This window comes from Myodes glareolus, chromosome X (genome assembly GCF_982192425.1).
Source record: "Myodes glareolus chromosome X, mMyoGla1.1, whole genome shotgun sequence".
In the NCBI taxonomy this organism is placed as follows: Eukaryota; Metazoa; Chordata; class Mammalia; order Rodentia; family Cricetidae; genus Myodes; species Myodes glareolus.
Window position 1 is genome coordinate 72,478,987 of NC_142053.1, and position 20,498 is coordinate 72,499,484.

The window sequence follows — 20,498 nt, forward strand, 5'->3', positions numbered from 1 at the left end:
AATAAAACTCTGAAAGAAAAGAGAGCAAACTATTAAACACCCTAATTAAACTGAAATGAAACATGCTGAATGAAAAGAGCAAAGCTCACGACAGCATGCTGTGTGATATAATATATGTGGGATTCTTTACATGTCAAAATTATCTGAACAGATTAGTGGGTGACACAAACTGAGGTCACTGGAGGCATTGATGACATAGAGGCAGCATAAAGAGTTTGCAGGAGCTTTAATATTTTATGTCTTGACTGAAGTGATAGATTTATGACTACATGAATTTGCCTTACTAATACCATATTTGCAAAAGACTTAGTTTTACTGCATGAGATTTAAAACTGAATGATAATAATGATATATAAAGAGGACAATGTGAATGCAGACATATTTATCGAAGATGTATGTGGTTTTTATTAGACTCAATTCCCCATTTTGTAAACAACAGTACCAATGGCTGACATAAAATTCAAAATTTTAATATTGGTTAAGTATCATGTATGAATTAGGAATGGATTTGTGTACCTGATCCCATTTGTAAAATAAAAGTTTCAAAGAATTTTCAAATAGCTGAAGTAGTGAGGACTCTGCTAAAGCCCTGGTCTAAATTTAAGTGTGGCATCAGATATACAAGTGTACTGTCATATCAGAATTTATCTGAAATATTTCCACATGAATATATAGCCTTGGCTATTGGGTACATCTAAAGAAACAGTCATTTCTAGAAACTGTATGCTTTAAGTACTCCTAAAGCAACTAATTTAAAATATTTAGCCATTGCTCTAGTTACTTGAGTATGAAATACTAAGCATAATTTATTTTTTATTAATACATTAAAAATGAATCTTAAACTCAAAAAGGACATGAGAAATTCAATCCCTGAAATTAATAATTTAAGGCCTTATTTATGATAACAGTATAAATATTACATTGTTGAGAATTTGGGAAAAGTGTACTCAAATTTCTGTTTTGTAGGAACTGAGATTAATTAGTAGGCCAGTCAAATTTTGCAATCCAGCATTTTACACACCAGGAACAGTATGCTCAAGGAAATTAAGTTCTTTATTGAATAGTAAGCATTTTAGCTTAGGTAGCATTAAAGCTCTCTCATTTCTATGGTCTTGTGAATGCTGGTTGTATGGGAGACGCATAGAGTATTGTGATATGGCTAAATGACTTGTGGTTTCAATGATTAGTTATCCAATTCAGACCATATTTCCATGCTAAGCCAATGTCGATGATTCCATGGAACCAATAGCATGCTGTTTTGTTTTTTAACATAAAGTGACTGTTTTTTAAAAAGATCTTTCTAATTATTATTGTTTTGTAAATGGTTAGCAAATTTGGCTGTGTTTTCATTTAATGGAAACAAACATAGCTAAGATAGGTAGATCTAATGATGTCTTGTTCTGAATGCTTGTCAAGTTGTTACAGTAAAAATAGCTCATTTGAGCAGCATCTTTTTTGCTACTAGTGATGAATTTAAGAGAAAGACTAAAAATTTCTTAGCATTTCCTGTTGCCAGTATTATAGATGTGTTTGGTGCTCAGCTGCTTACATTTGAATATTGATTATCAATGGAGAAGTCCTGTTGTTCTTTATAAAGGTCTTATTGTATTTGGGTAAGTGTAATGATTGCAGCTAGCCAATAGGAATATAGTCCATCCTATATTTAGAGGAAGGTATCCTCACACTTGCTATCACCTGATTCCTGCGGTATAGGCTTTTTGCTGTAGGTACAACTGCACAGGAAAAAGAGTGACTATCCTAGTTATGCATTCATAATTTGCAGTTTTCAGCCCTCAGAATCCATCCCATGATACCTGGCTTCTAAGTCAGATGAGATATTTCAGGTATTTGACTTCCATAGCCTGGTTCTTCGTCTGCTTTTGGCTGAACCATTTAGGGAAACTCAGAGATGGAAGCCATAATAGTCAAAATTGTTTTGTTGGACACTGTTCCTGCCTACTATCGCAATCATCCTTGAGTGTTTGGTCAAGTTGACATCTACATTACTGAACATCCTTCAGAGCTCTCCTTCAGAAAGCTAATGGAGGTCTTTATTTCTGAATGTTCCTGAAAGAAACTCTACTCTCATCTCTCTGTGGCCTCTCTTACATTTAATTTTCTCTAATCAAATCTCTTAACAGTCAGAGATGGACTTGTGTGAGCAAGAAAGAAAGTTAAAACAAAATAGCAATAACATACATAGTAGTATAGGGTTACACTTTATAATTCATCATTTTTATTAGATAGATTTACCTTATACGTACTCTCAGTAGGGTAAAATAATTTGTATTTCCATATTAATGAACTTGATTATTTCAATACACTCTATACTAGGAAGAATGTTTAGTTTGACTGAGGTTGTTTTGTTGTGGCAGTTTTCCTAATTCTAAAGAACCCTTTCCTCAGAAAGTCTTTCTGTGTGACAGACTTTTAAATAAAAACCTGAAACTCATTTAATCAGATTACAAATGTTCTTTATAAAAACACACTACTGTAATTCATCCTTTCAAAAATAGAGTTTGACTTGCCATTTACTTGTGAAATACACAAAGTTCTTAATCCTTCATATTAAACATCTCACCTATTGGCAGCAAAAGTAAACTTACTTTCTCTAATTACTATGGTATCAGTTTAATTGAACAAGACAGAGTTTCCACATTGTTTTAGTAAGTTATACTGACTTTCAATATTCATTTAGATACTATAGTTATTAAAATAATTAGTTTGGTTAGTATTACATACAGCAAAGGAACATTCATGGTTATTAACCTTCTCTATTTTTTTCTAATCTTTACTGAAATGTTTTGTTGAGCTGAAGGTGTTTGTGAACCCTTATAATTCCAGAATTTGGTTGAAGCAGGAAGATGAGGAATTGGAGGCCAACCTGAGCTACATGAGATCCTATCTCAAGAGCAAAAACAAACAAACAAACAAAATTAAATAGAGGTTTTGTTTTAATATATACCGAAACTCCTTTTATCTCAGAAAAAATAAAGAGTAGAGTCTCTTTTGTTTGCAAGCATGGCTTCTGACTGTTAAGACATATGCCAGATGCTTTTTTTTGACGAAGAACAGTGAGTGTCCCTGTTGATAATTGACTGTGTATGGCTAACACCATCTCTGGTTTTACTAGCCATAAATATTTATTTCAGCGAAAACCGTTTTTTCCCCATGAACTGACACTAACCAGATAAGAGCATGCCTCTCTCTCTCTCTCTCTCTCTCTCTCTCTCTCTCTCTCTCTCTCTCTCTCTCTCTCTCTCTTTCTCTTGCTTTTTTTCATTTTCTATATTTTTGACTTTGAAGTTTGTACTTTTCTAAGCAAATTAAATGTTTGTGTATTTTTTTTTTCGGGGAGAAGCTGTCTCCCTCTAGGACACAAATTACTGCCCATTCCTGATGATTAATTTACTTAAATAGGTTGTGCAGCTCAGAAGCACTGAAATTGTATCAAGAAAACAAAAGTGTTCAAATTCTACACCTACCAAATTTTGATTCCAACTTTCAGAGTATCTTCTTTTATTTTTAGATGAATCTACGTTCTGTATTTACTGTAGAACAACAAAGGATTTTACAGCGTTATTATGAAAATGGAATGACAAATCAAAGTAAAAATTGCTTTCAGCTCATATTACAGTGTGCACAGGAGACTAAGCTGGACTTCAGTGTAGTCAGGGTAAGTATTGAGGTCTTACACTTGAATTTATAGCTTTTATTACAAATGATATCTGCTTAATATAAGAAAAGGTATTCAGGGTATGAAGTCCTAACTTTATACACAGTTCCATTTCCCTGGTGTAAGAATACTATTTTGATAAATAGAGATACCACACAGTCTTACTTGTTTTCGTAAATACTTTGAGAACACTAAAAACCCTTGCAGTGTGGACATACCCCTTAAATAATCTTCAAGCCAATAAATACTGGTAGCATTAATTTTGGGTTGTTGGTTTTATGCCCTTTTGAAGTGCTCATTTAATCCACATAGAGCCTCCATACTGATGGTGAAGCTGATTTTTTGAGGCAATTCCATGTACCTCACTTTGTTGTTGTATTTAGAATTTTTCCTTAGACATTTAGGATTTGAGCATTTTTTCTCTTTTCTGGCAAGTACAGTAGTTTTTACAGATGCTTATTTCTTTCTAAGTAAAATGTAAATATTTAATGGTTAGTGAGTGAGAGACAGGGAATCCCAAGGGGAAAAAACACTGTTATTCCGTTGTTAAAAAAATCAGAGCTGCTACACGCTACTGAACAGCAATGAGGTGATAGGCAAGTGATAAATCTAACAGAACTAAGGACCGATTTTATTGAATGCATTGGTCCTTTCATGTTTATCTAAACATTCTACAAATCCTTTTGGTGTGGATCCTTTAGTGATTCAAAGTTTCACAACTTTCCCATCCATGGCGGTCACTCGGCTAATTTGGGGTGGGGGAGGAATGATATATCTTTTTCCAGTTTATTTTGCTGTACCTTCAAAGATCCCAGAGAAAAGATCTGTAGATGGAACTGTTTCAAAAGTTCTTCTTAAGAACTAATATATATATTCACATTCAAATAAGAAGTTTGCCATTTATTATAAGGAGAAGCATTCTTATTGTTTGAGATCAGCTATAATATTCCCATTTCTCTAAAAACCAGAAACATCTTTTATTAATAGCTCTAAATGCACCTTTAAATTAACCACTGAATCTCAAAGAAAAATATTTAGTAGCTTTATTAAAAATAATAAGATATTTAAAGTTGTTGAAATTGCACTTTATACAATCACTTTTTTCCAACTGTAAGTTCCTTGAACTTTTCTTCCCTTTTGTCTTAGCATTACTTTAAACTAAATTGTCTTCCCAGGCAGCAGCGATGTGGCTTGTCCCTCAGAGTTCATATTTGTCATTACACTTTTTGCTTATAACTAACTTTATTACTTTTTAATATAGAGATTGTAGAACTATAGATATTTATATTTATACTGAGTATGGAGTGAAAACGTAAAACAGTGAGAGGAGTAGATTTCAATTTTTAGAATGTAGGGTTGTGGGTCTAGCACTGTGTAAGATAAAAGGAATTGTGTAAAGCAGTTAGTTCTCTTCATTCCAGGAAAGCATCAGTGGTACAAAAATGCATTGTTTTGAAACTAAATCCCAATATAATTTTCATTATTTTTCCATTCAAACAAAAGCTCAGCAGGGTAGTTTGTAGATTTGTAAATCTATGATCTCCCTCATCTTTTACTGTTATATGTCCAACTTGAAAGAGATCTTCATCATTTTTAATATAAAATTATTGTGTTTTTCCTCAGAAGAACTTAAGTCCATTATATTAAATATTTACTCTGAATGTAAAGTGAATTTAAAACATTGAATAAAACATCCAAACAAAAATAATCGAAATGAAGCAAACAGACAAGAAACCAAACAGTTAGATATAGAAAAAGGTAAAGAAATGTAAAACATGGAGATATGAAAACACTATAAGTTCTATAAGAAACCCATTCTTTTGCATGCTAATCTCCCCCACAAAAAAGAATAAAAATATTCTGACATTAAATAGTGATAATGATTATAGACTGCTGATGGTATTTAAAAAGACACTGTATGAAAGAATTTAGAGATAGTTAATTTTTAAGATAGAGCTGAAAGAGAATTTTATGACCTCCAAATATTGGCAACTCAAGTCCATTTCATTTTTCTCCATATATAGTCTCTTTGCTAGATCATCACCTTAAATTTTCATCATATCGATTTTGTATGGCATTCTTTTTCATGAATTAGGCATTTGCAAGAAGTGGGCGCTTATATCTGATAGGCATAAATTTTAGATCCTACACCTGAGCTGTTTAGGGTGACGTTTAATTATTGTAATCCATGAACAATGAGTTTTATTTTCAGCATTTTAAGTACAAGTATTTCTTAAGTATATAATTTTTACTTTTTTAAATAGAGAACTTGGAAAACAATTGAACTCTTAGTGTTTGATTGGTGTTTCATGACACCAATAATAATAATTATTATTATTATTTTGTTTTTTAGAGACAAGGCTTCTCTGTAGCTTTGGAGGCTGTCCTGGAACTAACTCTTGTAGACCAGACTGGCCTCGAACTCACAGAGATCTGCCTGCCTCTGCCTCCAGAGTGTTGGTATTAAAGGTGTGCGCCATAGGATATGTCAATTATGCTTAATGAATTTCATTACATTGTTTTGGGGATCTCTCTCTCTCTTCTGGATCAGGAGTGTTGTAATATTTGAAAATATTATGTGGCTTTTTCAATGGGCTGTTGAGCTAGGGGAGCATAATTACAGCATGGAGGAGGCAGAGGCTGCAGGGTCCTTATAAATTCATGGCCAGCCTGTCTACATAGCCAAACCCTGTCTCAAAAAAAAAAAAAGGTTGCACGAAAGTGTTAACTTCAAAGATTTAAGAAAACAGATATTGCTATACAAAAGCATTAAAACAAACTACAAAAACAAACCACAAAGTTCTACATAATATAAAATCCACTTTTGCAGGAAAATACCATCCACAAAAATGAACAAGTCTTTAAGGTTGTGTGGATAATTTAAGTGTTTATAAGCCAAAGAACAATAATTTGATTATATCAGTAAAATGATTGATAAAAAGGTTGAGATAGAGATTTTTTATTGAAGTTATAATGTATTCACATTTCTTCCTTCTTTTTACTCCCTCTAAGCCTTCTCATACATCACTTCCCATTATCCCTCAAACTCACGGCCTCTTTTTTCACTAATATTTACTGCACATATATGTGCATATGTATAGACATATATTCCTGAGAAATAACCTGTTCAATCTATATTTACTTGTATGTATGTTTTCAGAGATGACCCTTTGGCACTGGACCACCAGTTGGTGTGTTCTTCCCTGGGGAAGACTATTTCTCCCACTCTCAGATTTCCTCAGCTGCCTATAATTCTTTGTATGGAGTTGAGGCCTCATGTTTTAAAATAAGCACTCTAAAATCAGGTGTCCTGGGGGCACACTTGTAGTTGGAGCACTGGTGAGAAAAAGGCAGTGGAGAATCAGGAGTCCAAGTTCATGTTTGGGCTCATAGCATGCTGATGCCATCCTGACCTTCATGAGCCCCTGTCAGAGAAACACAAGCATTAAGTGTGCAATGAGAATTCTTCAGGACTTAAAGAGGAACTTTATTACTAATATTAGGTACAAAAATTTCTTTTGAGTTTATAATCCTCCCACAAAATGTATCCCAAGTATTTTATTTCAGTCAATTGTGAAACAGTTTTGCTGTCTCTACTATACGGGTTTTATTTTAAAACACCCATTCAAGCAGCAAAGCATGATTAGGCACACCTGTGATAATAACGCTAGGGAAAGTGGGAACAGGGTGTTTAGAAATTTGTGCTCATCCTTTAGTACATAGTATGCAGTGGAATATAGTTTAAGATGTGTTCCTTTCATTTATTCTGTGGAAGATTTGTTTAATGATACAAAGATGTGTTGCATTCTTTTATGTTGCATTTGTTTAACTCTATAAAGCTGTGGTACTTTGCCTGTCAAAACATCTGATTGGTCTAATAAAGAGCTGAATGACCAATATCTAGGCAGAAGAGAGGCTAGGCGGGGCTGGGAAGCAGAGAGAATAAATAGGAGGAGAAAGAAGGATGAGAGAGAAACAAGAAAAGTAGAAGGAGAGGAGGACGCCAAGGACCAGCCACCCAGCTGCACAGTCAGCTACTGAATAAGAAGGGAAGACAGACATATAGAAGAGAGAAAGATAAAAGCCCGGAGGCAACAGGTAGATGGATAATTTAAGAAAAGCTGGCTAGAAGCAAGCCATGCTATGGCTGGGTATTCATAAGGAAGAAAAAGTCTCCATGTGTATTTATTTGGGAGCTGGTTGGTGGACACCCACAGAGTAAAAAAAAAAATAGAGAAAAACTATATTAGTAAGTTCAAGGATAGTCTGACTATATGATACCCTGTCTCAAAAGAAAAAGAAATCATACATCTAAACTAAAAACAAACTAATAAAAATTAGTAGTTCTATATGTAATTTAAATGATCTTGGATGCATAAGTACAATTAATTTACTGGTACTTTTAAAAATTGGGCTGGAGATATAGTTCAGTTGAAAGACTACTTGCTTGACATGTATAAAACCCTGGGTTCTATTCTCAGCACTGCATATATTTTGTTGGGTGGTACACACCTGTAAGGAAGTAAGGGCAGCTGGGGATTTGTAGCAAATCCATACAACTTTAATATTATCCTTTGCTACATAGTCTAGCTTGGGCTAGAGGCTCTGTGTAAAGGAAATTTACAACTATGTAAGCTAACAGAGAAAAACCGTATGTCCAAGATTAACAAAGCAATTGCCTTGTACACGGAGTCAGCATGACAAATAAGATGTTTGTATTTTATTTAGGAGCCATCTAAGCAAGCACATATACATACCCCAGATGGTTTTCTATTTTAATAGTGATCTATTGAAATTAAATCTAATCTTCAATACTGGTTTGCTTTTAACTATTCTTCTAACTGCCTACTACATGCCACTTAAATCTTTTATTTATTAATGCTCTAAAGCATTAACATTAACTATAAGAAGGATAATTAAAGGTTCTACTCAGAAATATAACACTCCAAGGGAATGGTATACAAATAAATCATTTGGGAAACCAGCTGAAAACTTTGAGTTGAACATCATATTAATTAATATTGGTCAATGATTTGGCCTCTGAAACAGACTAATGATGCTGCTTTCTTTATCCTACTAATATGGCATCACATATTATTAGCCAACAAAACAATTAGTAAACAGAGCTTCTTTAAAATAGCATGAATGAGAAAATTTAAATTCTTAAAGCAGTGTGAGAATTTCACAATGGGAGCTAATGAACAGCTAGCTATATAGTGTCATTCCTAAGGATACATGAAGTCATACATAAAGAAACAAGATGTGATCACTGTTTTACACATGTAAAAATACTAGCAAATCCATCTAAATGTATGGTTTGTTGTAACAGTTTAAAAATTCTTTATAATCTCAAGGCAGAGCTACTATACTGTGGTCTTGAATTCTGTTACTACTCAAACTGAGATTAGATTAACATTAGATGTGGACGTTTCTCTGTCAGGACTTCCAAACCTCCAGAAATTTTGCTGACGCTAAATTCTTATTTTCCAGATGTAATTGGGGAATCTGGACCACTAATTCTATGTTAACCATACTCAGAACTACAGTTATTTAAAGGTATCATCCACGCTTTCAGTCTTCCCATTGACACAAAAGCAATTATCAAGACTAACTGCCATACCTCCCCTGGACTCTGTTCCTTAACTCAAGATATTCTTCAGCTTCATGTCCTCCTCCTAGCAGTCTACTAGTATTCTTTTCTTTTCTACTTAGTTTTCTGTATTTCACACTACCCTGAACCATAAATTATTTTAATGATTTGGAAATGAATAAAAAGAACTGTAAATATAAACTCCCCCTGCCACTAAATGGGTTTTGAGGACCAAAAATATAAAATGGAATCCAAGGTGTGGGAAATCTTAACTTGGATACCTCCCTTTCCTTGTCCATGCACATATACACAATGTTAGTAGTTGCTCAGAGACGGAGCCTGCATCCTTTCTCCCTCCTTTTTAATAAGCAATGTTTAGTGAATAATTTTAAGTATTATCAGGGAGCCCTATAAGAGCTTCTGTTACTCACAATTCCATTTCTATGTTTTTGTTTTTTATTTGTAGGAAAGTATGATACTGTATTTGTTCAAAGTATGTGTAAAATCAGAGAAAGTAGGCTACAAGTTTAGTAGTCACTATATTAATGGGCTAAATTAATCTGTGTTGACTGTGTTTCAGACAAATGAGGCTTCTGGGTAGCTAGAGAGCTGAATTTCATATGTACATGATATTTTACTGCATTTTAGTTTTGATGTGTACATAATATATCAAACTATATATGCTATTATGTATAATTTGCAGTTATATATGTAAACAATAAAATTATATAAGTATGACATATTATGAAAGATGTCTCTAGATATACTAGTTCCTAGAATCAAGTTTAACAGTTCATCATGCTTTTCCTCAATATTTTGTAAGCTTAGTTTTATATATATTTTATAATATAAGTATACATAATTCTTCTTAATGCATTTTTAAATTGAAAAGCTGGAAACATTTTAAATGTTTATGAAATTCACCTTTTGGGAAATGGTATTTATCCAAAGAGTTTTTCCTCTGTTTTCTTCCTTTGTGATATTTGTACTTACACATATTTCAGATCTTGTTTGTAGATCCTGATCCTCCTGTTCTAGGAAGTCAGAATGAGTTTCAAATTCCCACTATCTCATGTGAAGCAAAGAGGAACATCACAGTTTCTGGAATACTTTCTTTATTAAAAATATAATCATAAAAGTAAGATAGTCGATGGATAACTGGTTCAGGAGGTTCTAGTCACTTCATATGAGGTAATGAAAGAAGAATCTATTTGAGAGCAAGCAGATTTTTGCCACTTGCTGACAAAGTATCTTTCCCAAAGTTATTATTTTGGACTTCAGTTTTTTCATCTATATAGTTTAAAATGTAGCACCTATTAAAATAGCTAAAATACATAAACAATAATCATTTTAGAATCTAGTACATACAATATTATAGAAAACTTAATGTTGTCTATACATTGTGTAAACACTGCAAATTGGATAATTTATGAGGTTTTTAGATGCACATCATTAAAAATTTGCAGAAAACAAATGTTACATCATTTATGTGTGAGACTAGTTTATTTAATATTTTCATTTATCCATTTATTTTGTTTAATCCCTAAAAGATTATCATGTTTTAGTAGTTTATCATATGACATGAATTTTTTAATATAAAGTTGCATAATCACATTATGGAATGCAATATATTTATTGCATATTTTAAGAAGAACTATGATTCAGGGAAATTATACTAAGGTAATTATAATAAATTACTTATATAGAAGAATGTATTTTATAATTAAATCCTAAATGCCAACCTTTTGTATTACCTTTATGTATTACTTTTTTCTGTTTTTAAAAGTAATGTATTTATTGTATAAAACTTTTTAAGTAAGTGCAAAAAAGTAAATGACTACTATAAATTAAGGATAAACCAAAGAATGGTATTATATAACCAAGTTACTACCTTTATAGAAAACTTCTCTTACAAATCAGTTAAAAGGGCAAATATCCCAATATGAAAATACCTATATGTGGGGCTGGTGAGATGGCTCAGTGGTTAAGAGCACTGACTGCTCCTCCAGAGGACCTGGGTTCAATTCCCAGCACCCACATGGCAGCTCACAGCTGTCTGTAAATCCAGTTCAAGAGAATCTGACATCATTATACCAATGTGCATGAAATAAAGTTAAATAAAGTTTAAAAAAAAGAAAATACCTATATGTAGTACATGATCAGATCTATCAAAATAATATAGTAACCATTGAAATCCAATCAAAGCAACAATCATGTACCTTTTATCAGATTAGCAAAAACTGCAGAAGATTTAAACTGGAGGTTTGAGGTAAAAAAAATTTCATATGTTGGAGGGCACTTAGAAAATGATAGATTTTTGCTATTTCTTTTCTAGAATTGCGTGACAAGGAACCACAAACACAAAGATGCATGTAAAATGAAGCATATAATAATGAATATTTCTGAAAATAATATAAATAGCAGTATGAAATTAACCATGTTATATATATTTACCCAATAGAAGTCATTAAGTCTGAAGATTATGAATTCACATTTGATTAATAATGCAATGAGTACTTTCTAATGAGCTGAAGAGCTGACTTTAGTGTTCTTTCATGTTTTTTGATATTATAAATATATAATAAATGTGATTAACTATAAGCTTTGTCTATACCTGTGCCTACATTTTAATAGTTATTAGCATATATGAATTGTGTATAATAATGAATTGCATCGTGACATTTTCATGCATGTATATACTGTATTTTGGTCATCTTCGCCTTCATTTCTCTACTCTTCACCTCCCACTCCTGATGATCCCCTTCCTCTTCCCAACCTAGTCACATTTCTTCTTCCAGTGTGTCTTTCTCTTTCTGTCTTTGTATCAGTTTGTGATGACTTTGAGTTTCATCAGGGCTGTTTACTAGAGGGGGAATTATTTGCAGGAGCATGGGATCATTACTGGATGCTATGGCACTGAAGAAAAAAATGTGTTTCCTTTACCCCAGAAATTATTAATTTCCTATAGAGTCACAGGGATTGTTAGGGCATGGTGAGTCTTCCCCATGGCTATTATTATATCAACTATCAGTTATCTGATGATAGATTGGGGAGTAAGGGGTATGCTCAAGTAGGTAAAAAAGGGTAATCAACTACTCTCATCTCAGATATGAGTCCTGATCTACGGAAGGAATCCACTACTGGTACTATAAAACTTGTCAAAATCACACGGCTGGGGAGGTCATCAGGCCTAGTGGGGAAACGAATGCTACTGTTTTGCAAAACAGACACTATGTACACATCAAATTGCCATCTAAATAACTATGTTTACACTCAAATTAGTGCTCCTATTGCTCCTATCATCTTTGGTTAGAGAAGTTCCTTCTTGCTGTGGGAAGTGCTAAGTGCAGAGACTTATAACTGGTCAAACTATAATTACATTTTAAGATATATTTCTGGCAATGTATTTAATAGGCCATAGGATATAAACAGTTTTAGAATTCTTAAATATTTTGCAATTCTTGGTACATATTAATTTTGTGGATCATATGGCAGAGAGAAATATGTACTTACTGATGTTCTCATGTATTTATTGAATAAGTACTTAATCACGTTTGCTCTTAGACTTTTGTTCCGTTGTCTTTTATTGGATCTTTTCCTTTTGCCCATGTCTAAGCCCTGTTTCTATGTCAAGAATATAATTTATTACATGGAAATGGACTTTTCTAAGTTCATTGTTACCTTTTATCATATTGCCATTTTTTTTTCTTTTATACTTTCAGACGTGGGTTGGCAATAAGCGAAGAAAAATGAGTAGTAAAAACTCTGAATCAGGAACAGCAGGAACTGTTTCTGGTACCCCATTGGCAGCTCCAGACATTACAGTCAGAAATGTGGTTAATATTGCCCGGCCTTCAAGCCAGCAATCTTCTTGGACTTCTACCAATAATGATGTCATTTTAACTGGTATATACAGTCCAGCAAGCTCATCGAGTAAGCAAGGGACAACAAAGAATACAAATACACAAATTACAGAAGCACATAAAACTCCTCTTCAGAAACCAGCCAGTAAAAATGACACTGAATTTCAATTGCACATTCCTGTTCAAAGACAAGTAGCACACTGCAAAAATGCTTCTGTGCTCCTAGGGGAAAAGACAATTATTTTGTCAAGACAGACAAGCGTACTAAATGCTGGAAACTCAGTGTACAACCACACAAAGAAAAACTATGGAAGCTCTGCGGTGCAAGCTTCTGAAATGACAGTACCTCAAAAGCCATCTGTGTGCCACCGACCTTGCAAAATTGAACCAGTTGGCATTCAAAGGTCATATAAACCTGAACATGCAGGTCTGGCATCACATAACTTATGTGGGCAAAAGCCAACTGTTAGAGACCCTTATTGTAGAACACAAAACTTGGAAATTCGTGAAGTGTTTTCATTGGCAGTCAGTGATTACCCTCAGAGAATTCTGGGAGGAAATACAACACAGAAGCCTGGTTCGGCAGAAGGAACTTGTTTGTCCATTGCGATGGAGACTGGCGATGCAGAGGATGAGTATGCTAGAGAAGAAGAGTTGGCATCAATGGGAGCACAGATAACAAGCTACTCAAGATTTTATGAAAGTGGCAATTCTCTTCGAGCTGAGAACCAAAGTACAAGTTTGCCTGGACCAGGAAGAAACCTGCCAAATTCACAAATAGTGAATATTAGAGATTTGTCAGACAATGTACTATATCAAAATAGAGACTACCATTTGACACCACGGACCTCATTGCATACAGCACCTAGTACTATGTACAGTAATACTAATCCATCCCGGAGTAATTTTTCTCCACATTTTGTATCATCAAACCAATTGAGGTTATCACAAAACCAAAATAACTACCAGGTAAGGTATTAACTTGATTTATGAAAAATTTTAAAGGCATGCTTGATTGTAAAACAATGTTTGTGTATGGTTAGATCATAGCCTAGGTCACAATGCATATTTTTAAGCAATTTGAGATTTTTATATGAAAATGGTGGATTGTTGTCAATACCTTGAAGAATACTGTGCATATCAAGTTTTAAAATGGTGAAGTCTTTAAAAAATATATAAGAAATATAGTCATTTCATAGCATCTTACTGCTGGCATCAAAAAAATTTTTTTTTGTTCAAGAAATGGTACCTTTCTATGAAGTATAGCATTTCACACATCTAAAATAAAATTAAATTGGTTATGTACCCAATTGCCTTCCTTGAATACATAGGCAAGCGAGTCAATCAGCCCTTTATATGTCAATGGCTAAGAACTTAAGAGTTTGTGGCGGTTTAGCCAACTGATTTGTCTAAAAGTAGGTGCCTGATTCAGTTGCTAAGTTGACCATTAATCAAATAATCTTCTTGTATGACACTTATTTGGAAAGCTATATCCAGAGTAAGTCTTTAGTAAGCTTTTGACCTGGAAACAAAACAGTGTTATTTCTTTACTGTTTTGCATATATTCGATTGTTTAGGTATGTTTCAGATAATCTCTTTAAGTGTGAAGTATAAGTCTATCTCAGAAGCTTTCTAAAGATCTTCTGCCTTAAAAAATATGATTTTGAGAATTTAAACAAGAAGGTGTTGATGCTTGCTACTTTTCCTTGCTACTGGTCATACATCCTTAGCTCTTCAACCACAATATTTAAGGAAAGATGTTCCCAGGATGTTCCAAATTTAAGACACCATTTTTTCCTAAGCCTCTCTACTTTATGGTTTTATAATTCAAAATGGAAAGCAATAGCTGACTTGTAGTGGTATAAGTCCCTAAGCACCACAAGCTCCTGGTCATTCTAATTTACACACAAGTTCCAACCCAGCCAGGGCTACTTAGTAAAGCCCATCTCAAAGTAAAAACAATAGAGACAGTGAGAGTGGGGGAAGGAAAATAAAAAACAATGACATAGCCCTGAAAGCACCTTTCCGAGCATATGCCCCTTATAAAGAAGTTGGTGATTAGAGTTACTTCATTTATTTGTTCTTTACCAAAATGCATATTTAATATAACGTTGAATTATATCGTTAATATCCTCGTCACCTTATGCATCTTTATTTTTTTTTTACTCTTTTCGTGTTTTATTTAATTGTTTATTGAATGATTGATTCATCATAAGGACTTGATACACAGCTGTGCTTGGTCTGATCTGACTAAAACTTGTTATCCTCTTACTTCTGCCTTCTGAGTGTTGTAATTATAGGCATATGTCACCATTTCCTGACAGTGTTATTAATTCTAATAATAATAATGTTTATCATTTGCTGAAGGACTTTCAAATGTCTCAGGCTAATCTGGGCTACATAATTAGGTCCTATCTTAAATGTAAACTAACGTATATTAAATGTAAATACCCTGGTTCTCTTTTGCTTATTGTATAGAGTGTATTTTTTATGACTTTAATTGCAGAATATGAGTGTTCTTGAATCTAAAATGAGTATTTTGTAGGCAAAGGATTATTGAATCTTGTTTTAGTTTTCTCTATTTGGCCATTCTATATTTGACTAGAGAATAAAATCCATTTACATTTAAAGTAATTATTGACAGGTAAGGACTTACTATTCTTATTTGTTAGTTTGCAGTTCTTTTTTTCGTTTCTTCCTGTTTGGATGTCTTAATTCGTAATTTTAAATTGTTTTGTTAATAATATGTTTTTATTCCATTTTTGTCTTCTGTATAACTACCAAAAGTTTTTTTTGCTTAATGATTATCATTAAGTTTGAATAAAATGTGAAAAATATTTCTTAAAGTTTAGGTTTTTTTCTAATAGGCCCATTACTTAGAGATTCTCTTGGAATATTTTGTTAGTTTATTTTCTTTCTCAAATGGACACTAGTGTCCTATTTCTTTTCATACACTACTTTTTATATTGATAATTTGGAGAGAAACAAATTTTTTCTAGTTTTAGCATCCTGGTTTTATGGAGACATTCACTGGTCAGTATAGCATAGTGTTTTCAGGTCTTTAATTCTTTCATAGGTTTCCACTGAGTCCTTATGCATATTTAACAATTCCTCGGTTTTAGTAGCTATGTTAAAATATTTTAATTTGTTTGAGTCTCACTCTAGCTTCTTGAGGAACTATTGTTATTCTATTCTATTTCACAATTACTATTATCTTTCTCCACATTTCTGTGGATCATCATTCTCCATAAGATTTTCACAACCATTGTCCACTGTTTCCCACCATTTCCTCTAGCCTGTGAGCTTACCTTCACCACATTTGTCTCTCTGAACTTCCAATTCATAGATAAAGAGACCGATCCCTCAGATGGCCTGAGACACATTACAGTAATGAAAAATACAATCAAATTAAGTCTGCTTCTTGTTCACAGAAGAAAACTATGTCTTGGGCCAAAACTGTCTTCAAGTCATGTCATGACACACTAAAAATAAAATTCGTCTAAACTGGCTTAATAAAAATGCCATAAATTTTATAAGCACATTGACCAGGGCAGTTTCTTAGTCATTTGCTTAGTTTCTGTGGGTTTTGACAGGTTTTCAGAACTGCCATAGTGCTGTTTTAGTCTTTATTACTTGTTTTTCTTTTTTCTTTGTTTTGACATAGAGACCCAATATTTAGTCTTTTCTGGCTTGGAACTGCCCATAAAGGCTCGTCTTGGTCTTGCAATCCTCCTGCCTCATACTGCCAAGTTCTGGTTATGTGTTCTCACCTCCATCCACCTAGTTATTTATTTAGTATTGTCTTGACAGAACAAGTTTCTAGAGATTCTTAGTTCTTTTTGTTGCTAAATTCAATCTACTGTTGGTTTTCAAATTTCAGAGATATTACATTAGACCAGATAAGGTTGGTGCAATGAACAGCTATGGTATTTTTATAAAAAAAAATAAACAAACTATAGTTTGCTTCAACAGAGTTATGTGCAAAGATAATTTATGGTAAAAGCACAAGTCCAGCCCTCCAAAAGCAGTAGTTTAATAGCAACAATTAATCTTCTATTTCTGTCTTGAGTTCTGATCTGAACTCAAGATCAGTTCAGATGATGATACTAGTCATCTGATACTAACTCATCTGTCATCTGATACTAACTCATCTGATACATGAGTTACTAGTCGTTATATAAAATTACCTCATTTCAGTTATAAAAATGTATGGAAAACTTAGTATTAACATTTGACAAGTATATTTTCTGAAATTAGTAATGATGTTTATGGTGATATCTTGTTTGTACAAATAAAGATGACCTGAAGATCAGAGGGCAGAATAGTTCACCATAGAGGTCTGGAGTTCTATAGAGACAGACAGAAAGTGATATGGCTGGGCAGAGAAAGGAAGTGATGTTGCAAGGGGACAAACAAGCAGGCCCTCCTTGCAATAAAGTGATAAGGTGGAAAGAGACAGGAACTCAGTCTCTTTTTGACTTGGAAGCTGATTAGGTGAGGTGGCTGTGGTTTGTTCCTTCATCTCTCTGATCTCTCAGCATTTTCCCCAATATCTAACTCCAGGCTTTTATTATGAAGACCTATTAGAACTCATGCTACATATTGGTACCATTTGTAGCTGGAGGTTTCTCTCCAGCCTTCCAGTTCCTGAATATTCGCTCTGAGGCTTAATATTTCCAAACTGTTTGGCCAATGGCTTCAGTTTATTACTAACTAGCCTTTACATCTTAAATTAACCCATTTCTATTAATCTATGTATAGCCATGTGGTCATGGTGTTACCTCACATCTTATTTCTCCAGCGATGGCATCTTCCTGACTCTGCTTTCTTTCTCCCTGTCTTTCTTCTTGGATTTCCCACCTGGCTCTATTCTACCTGGTTATTGGCCAAATCAACTTCATTGGTAACCAATGGTAATAAAACATATTCACAGCATACAGAAGACCATCCCACATCAAATGTTTATATTTTTCTCAAATGTTATTTTATGTGAACAAATTTAGATAATACATTCAAGTATTTTGGAGGTCTTAATTTCAAATTTATTATTGTATACCACCTAGTGCCTTTGAATCAGAAAATGATATTTCCAGATACAAATTTATATCATTTTATTTATAAATTTGCAGTATTTCGCAGCCAGTATCTTAAGAATTGCAAATAAAATTAGTTTTTATGCAATATCTGAAGACCTTTTCTAATTTAATTTACATATCTTACAATTCTAATTTTCTTGTTCTTCATTTTTATGACTTATAAAATTTAATTACTAAAATTATATAGAAATAATTAACTTACCTGTCAGTTGCAAGTATTTTGGTGGGTTCATAAACATTTATAAATACCATTTTTCTGTCACTCAATGAAAAAAAATGATATGCCCAAAATGTGTTAGTTGCTTGTCCAAAAATGCTATTACCAAAAAGTGACTTGTCAGGCTAATCTACTTCTCAGAGCCTTGACAGAGACTTTATATGGAGAAGAGTGAAAAAATTTTATGTGTGCATTAATACATGTTTTTTTTTCTTACTTCCAGTCAACCCAAGCTCAAAAAGACAAATACTTTGTACTTTTTCTGATGTGTGATCCCTAGCTTCTAGCTGTTAAATATGTGTAAGCAGGATTGCATAATTGTTAGTTAAATTTAGGAAGTTAGAAAGGACCCCATGAGACTGGGGAAAAGTAGGGCTTTAAGGAAGGGGGTGAGGAAGATAATTAAAATAAAATGGAAGAGGAAATACTGGGAATGAGAGTATACAAGAGAAATGGGAGGGTAGGAAGAAAAGGAGTAGGTAGGAGAACAATCAACAAAAATTAAATATGTATAAAATGTCATATGGAAACCTGTTTTCTAGTTAATTTAAAATATATATAAAAATAAATGTTCTTTTTAACCAGAAGCAAGTTCCTCTTCTATTTCAATGTTCTCATTCTGTAAAAGAGTCCTTTGCATATTATCATGTTTGTCTTTTTATTGTTTCAGAAAGTTATAGCAAGTGAACAGTGAAGGTTGTAACCAATTCAATTAAATGAAAAATATTTATAGACTTATCATATGCCTAGCAGTATTCTCATGCTATGCACCTTATAATTAAAAAAAGTAGAACTCTGCCAATTAAGCACTGTGATTGTCAGGCATTAATGCTCACCTAATACCAGAACAATTGAAGGAAAGCTAAAACATTGATTTATGAATTTCTTACAGTTGAGAGACAGTTATTGCCTAATTGGTTCAGTTAATCAAATTACATTCAATGAAAGGCTAATTAATAAAAATTCAATTTTTATAACTCACATAAAATGTAACATATTTCAGGTTTTAACTTCAGTATACTTATAAAATGATTTGTATTTTTTTAAAAAGGGTGTTTATTATACTATTAATAGTACTATGACGTTGTATATAGAATTATTTAGCTGTCATAGGCTTCTATTGCTGTGATAAAGCCCATGACCAAAAGCACCTTGAGAAAGAAAGAATTTATTTGGCTTACACTTCCACATCACAATCCATCACTAAGAATAGTCAGGACAGGAGATCAAGCAAGGACCTAGATGTAGAAACTGAAGCAGAGAACATGGAGGGATGTTTCTTACTGGCTTGTTCTTCCTGACTTGTTCTTTCTTTCTTATATACCACAGGACCATCTTCCCATTGATGGCCTCACCCACAATGAGCTGGGCTCCCCTACACCAAATATTAATCAAGAAAAATGTCCTATAGATTTGCCTACAGACTTGCCTACAGGCTGGTCTTATGGAGCATTTTCTTAATTGAGATTTCCTCTTCTCAGATGACTCTAGCTTGTGTCAAGTTGACAAAACTAATGCAACTGACCCTTGTCAGCTTGACATAAAAAAACACATCACTATTAAGCCATAATCTTTTCTTTCTTGTCTCCAAAATGTCATAGTACTATTAATAGTACAATATAAAACATAGTATAACTTTTAAAGTTTCACAGTCTTCAAAAATAATCAGCAATTTAAAAGCCAAGTTGTCTTTGAAAACTTAGTGTCTCGTTAAAGTTTTGAAGTTTCTAAAATATTCAAGTTGTTATAACTGTGGGTTAGTAAAAAACAAGAAAACAACCTAAAAACGTTATTGCTCCAAGAAAGGACAACTATATCGTCACCATCAAAGCAACACAAAACCAACATCCAGCAGTGTAAATCAAATCTTGTAACTGAATGTCCCACATCTAGACTTTACTCAAGATCTTCTGGGTGTCACAGAACCTGGGCAGTTCCGCTTCTCTAGATCTGCCATCCACAAGGCACACGGTTCATTTCATAGTTTCAAGTGGGCTCCATTCTAAAACTGCTGCTGACTTTGTTGGTTATCCCATAGTACTGACTTTTCCAAAAT

The 20,498-nt window shown here is 33.4% G+C and overlaps 1 protein-coding gene across 1 annotated transcript in view; it reads left to right on the forward strand.

Annotated features, from left to right (window-relative positions):
• Positions 1-20,498, forward strand: part of Hdx (highly divergent homeobox) — a 123,541-nt gene that overhangs the window by 15,656 nt on the left and 87,387 nt on the right. Inside the window, exons 2-3 of the mRNA XM_048418029.3 lie at positions 3,530-3,676; positions 12,989-14,098. Coding sequence (XP_048273986.1) covers positions 3,530-3,676; positions 12,989-14,098 — 1,257 coding nt within the window. The remainder of the gene's footprint in view (positions 1-3,529; positions 3,677-12,988; positions 14,099-20,498) is intronic.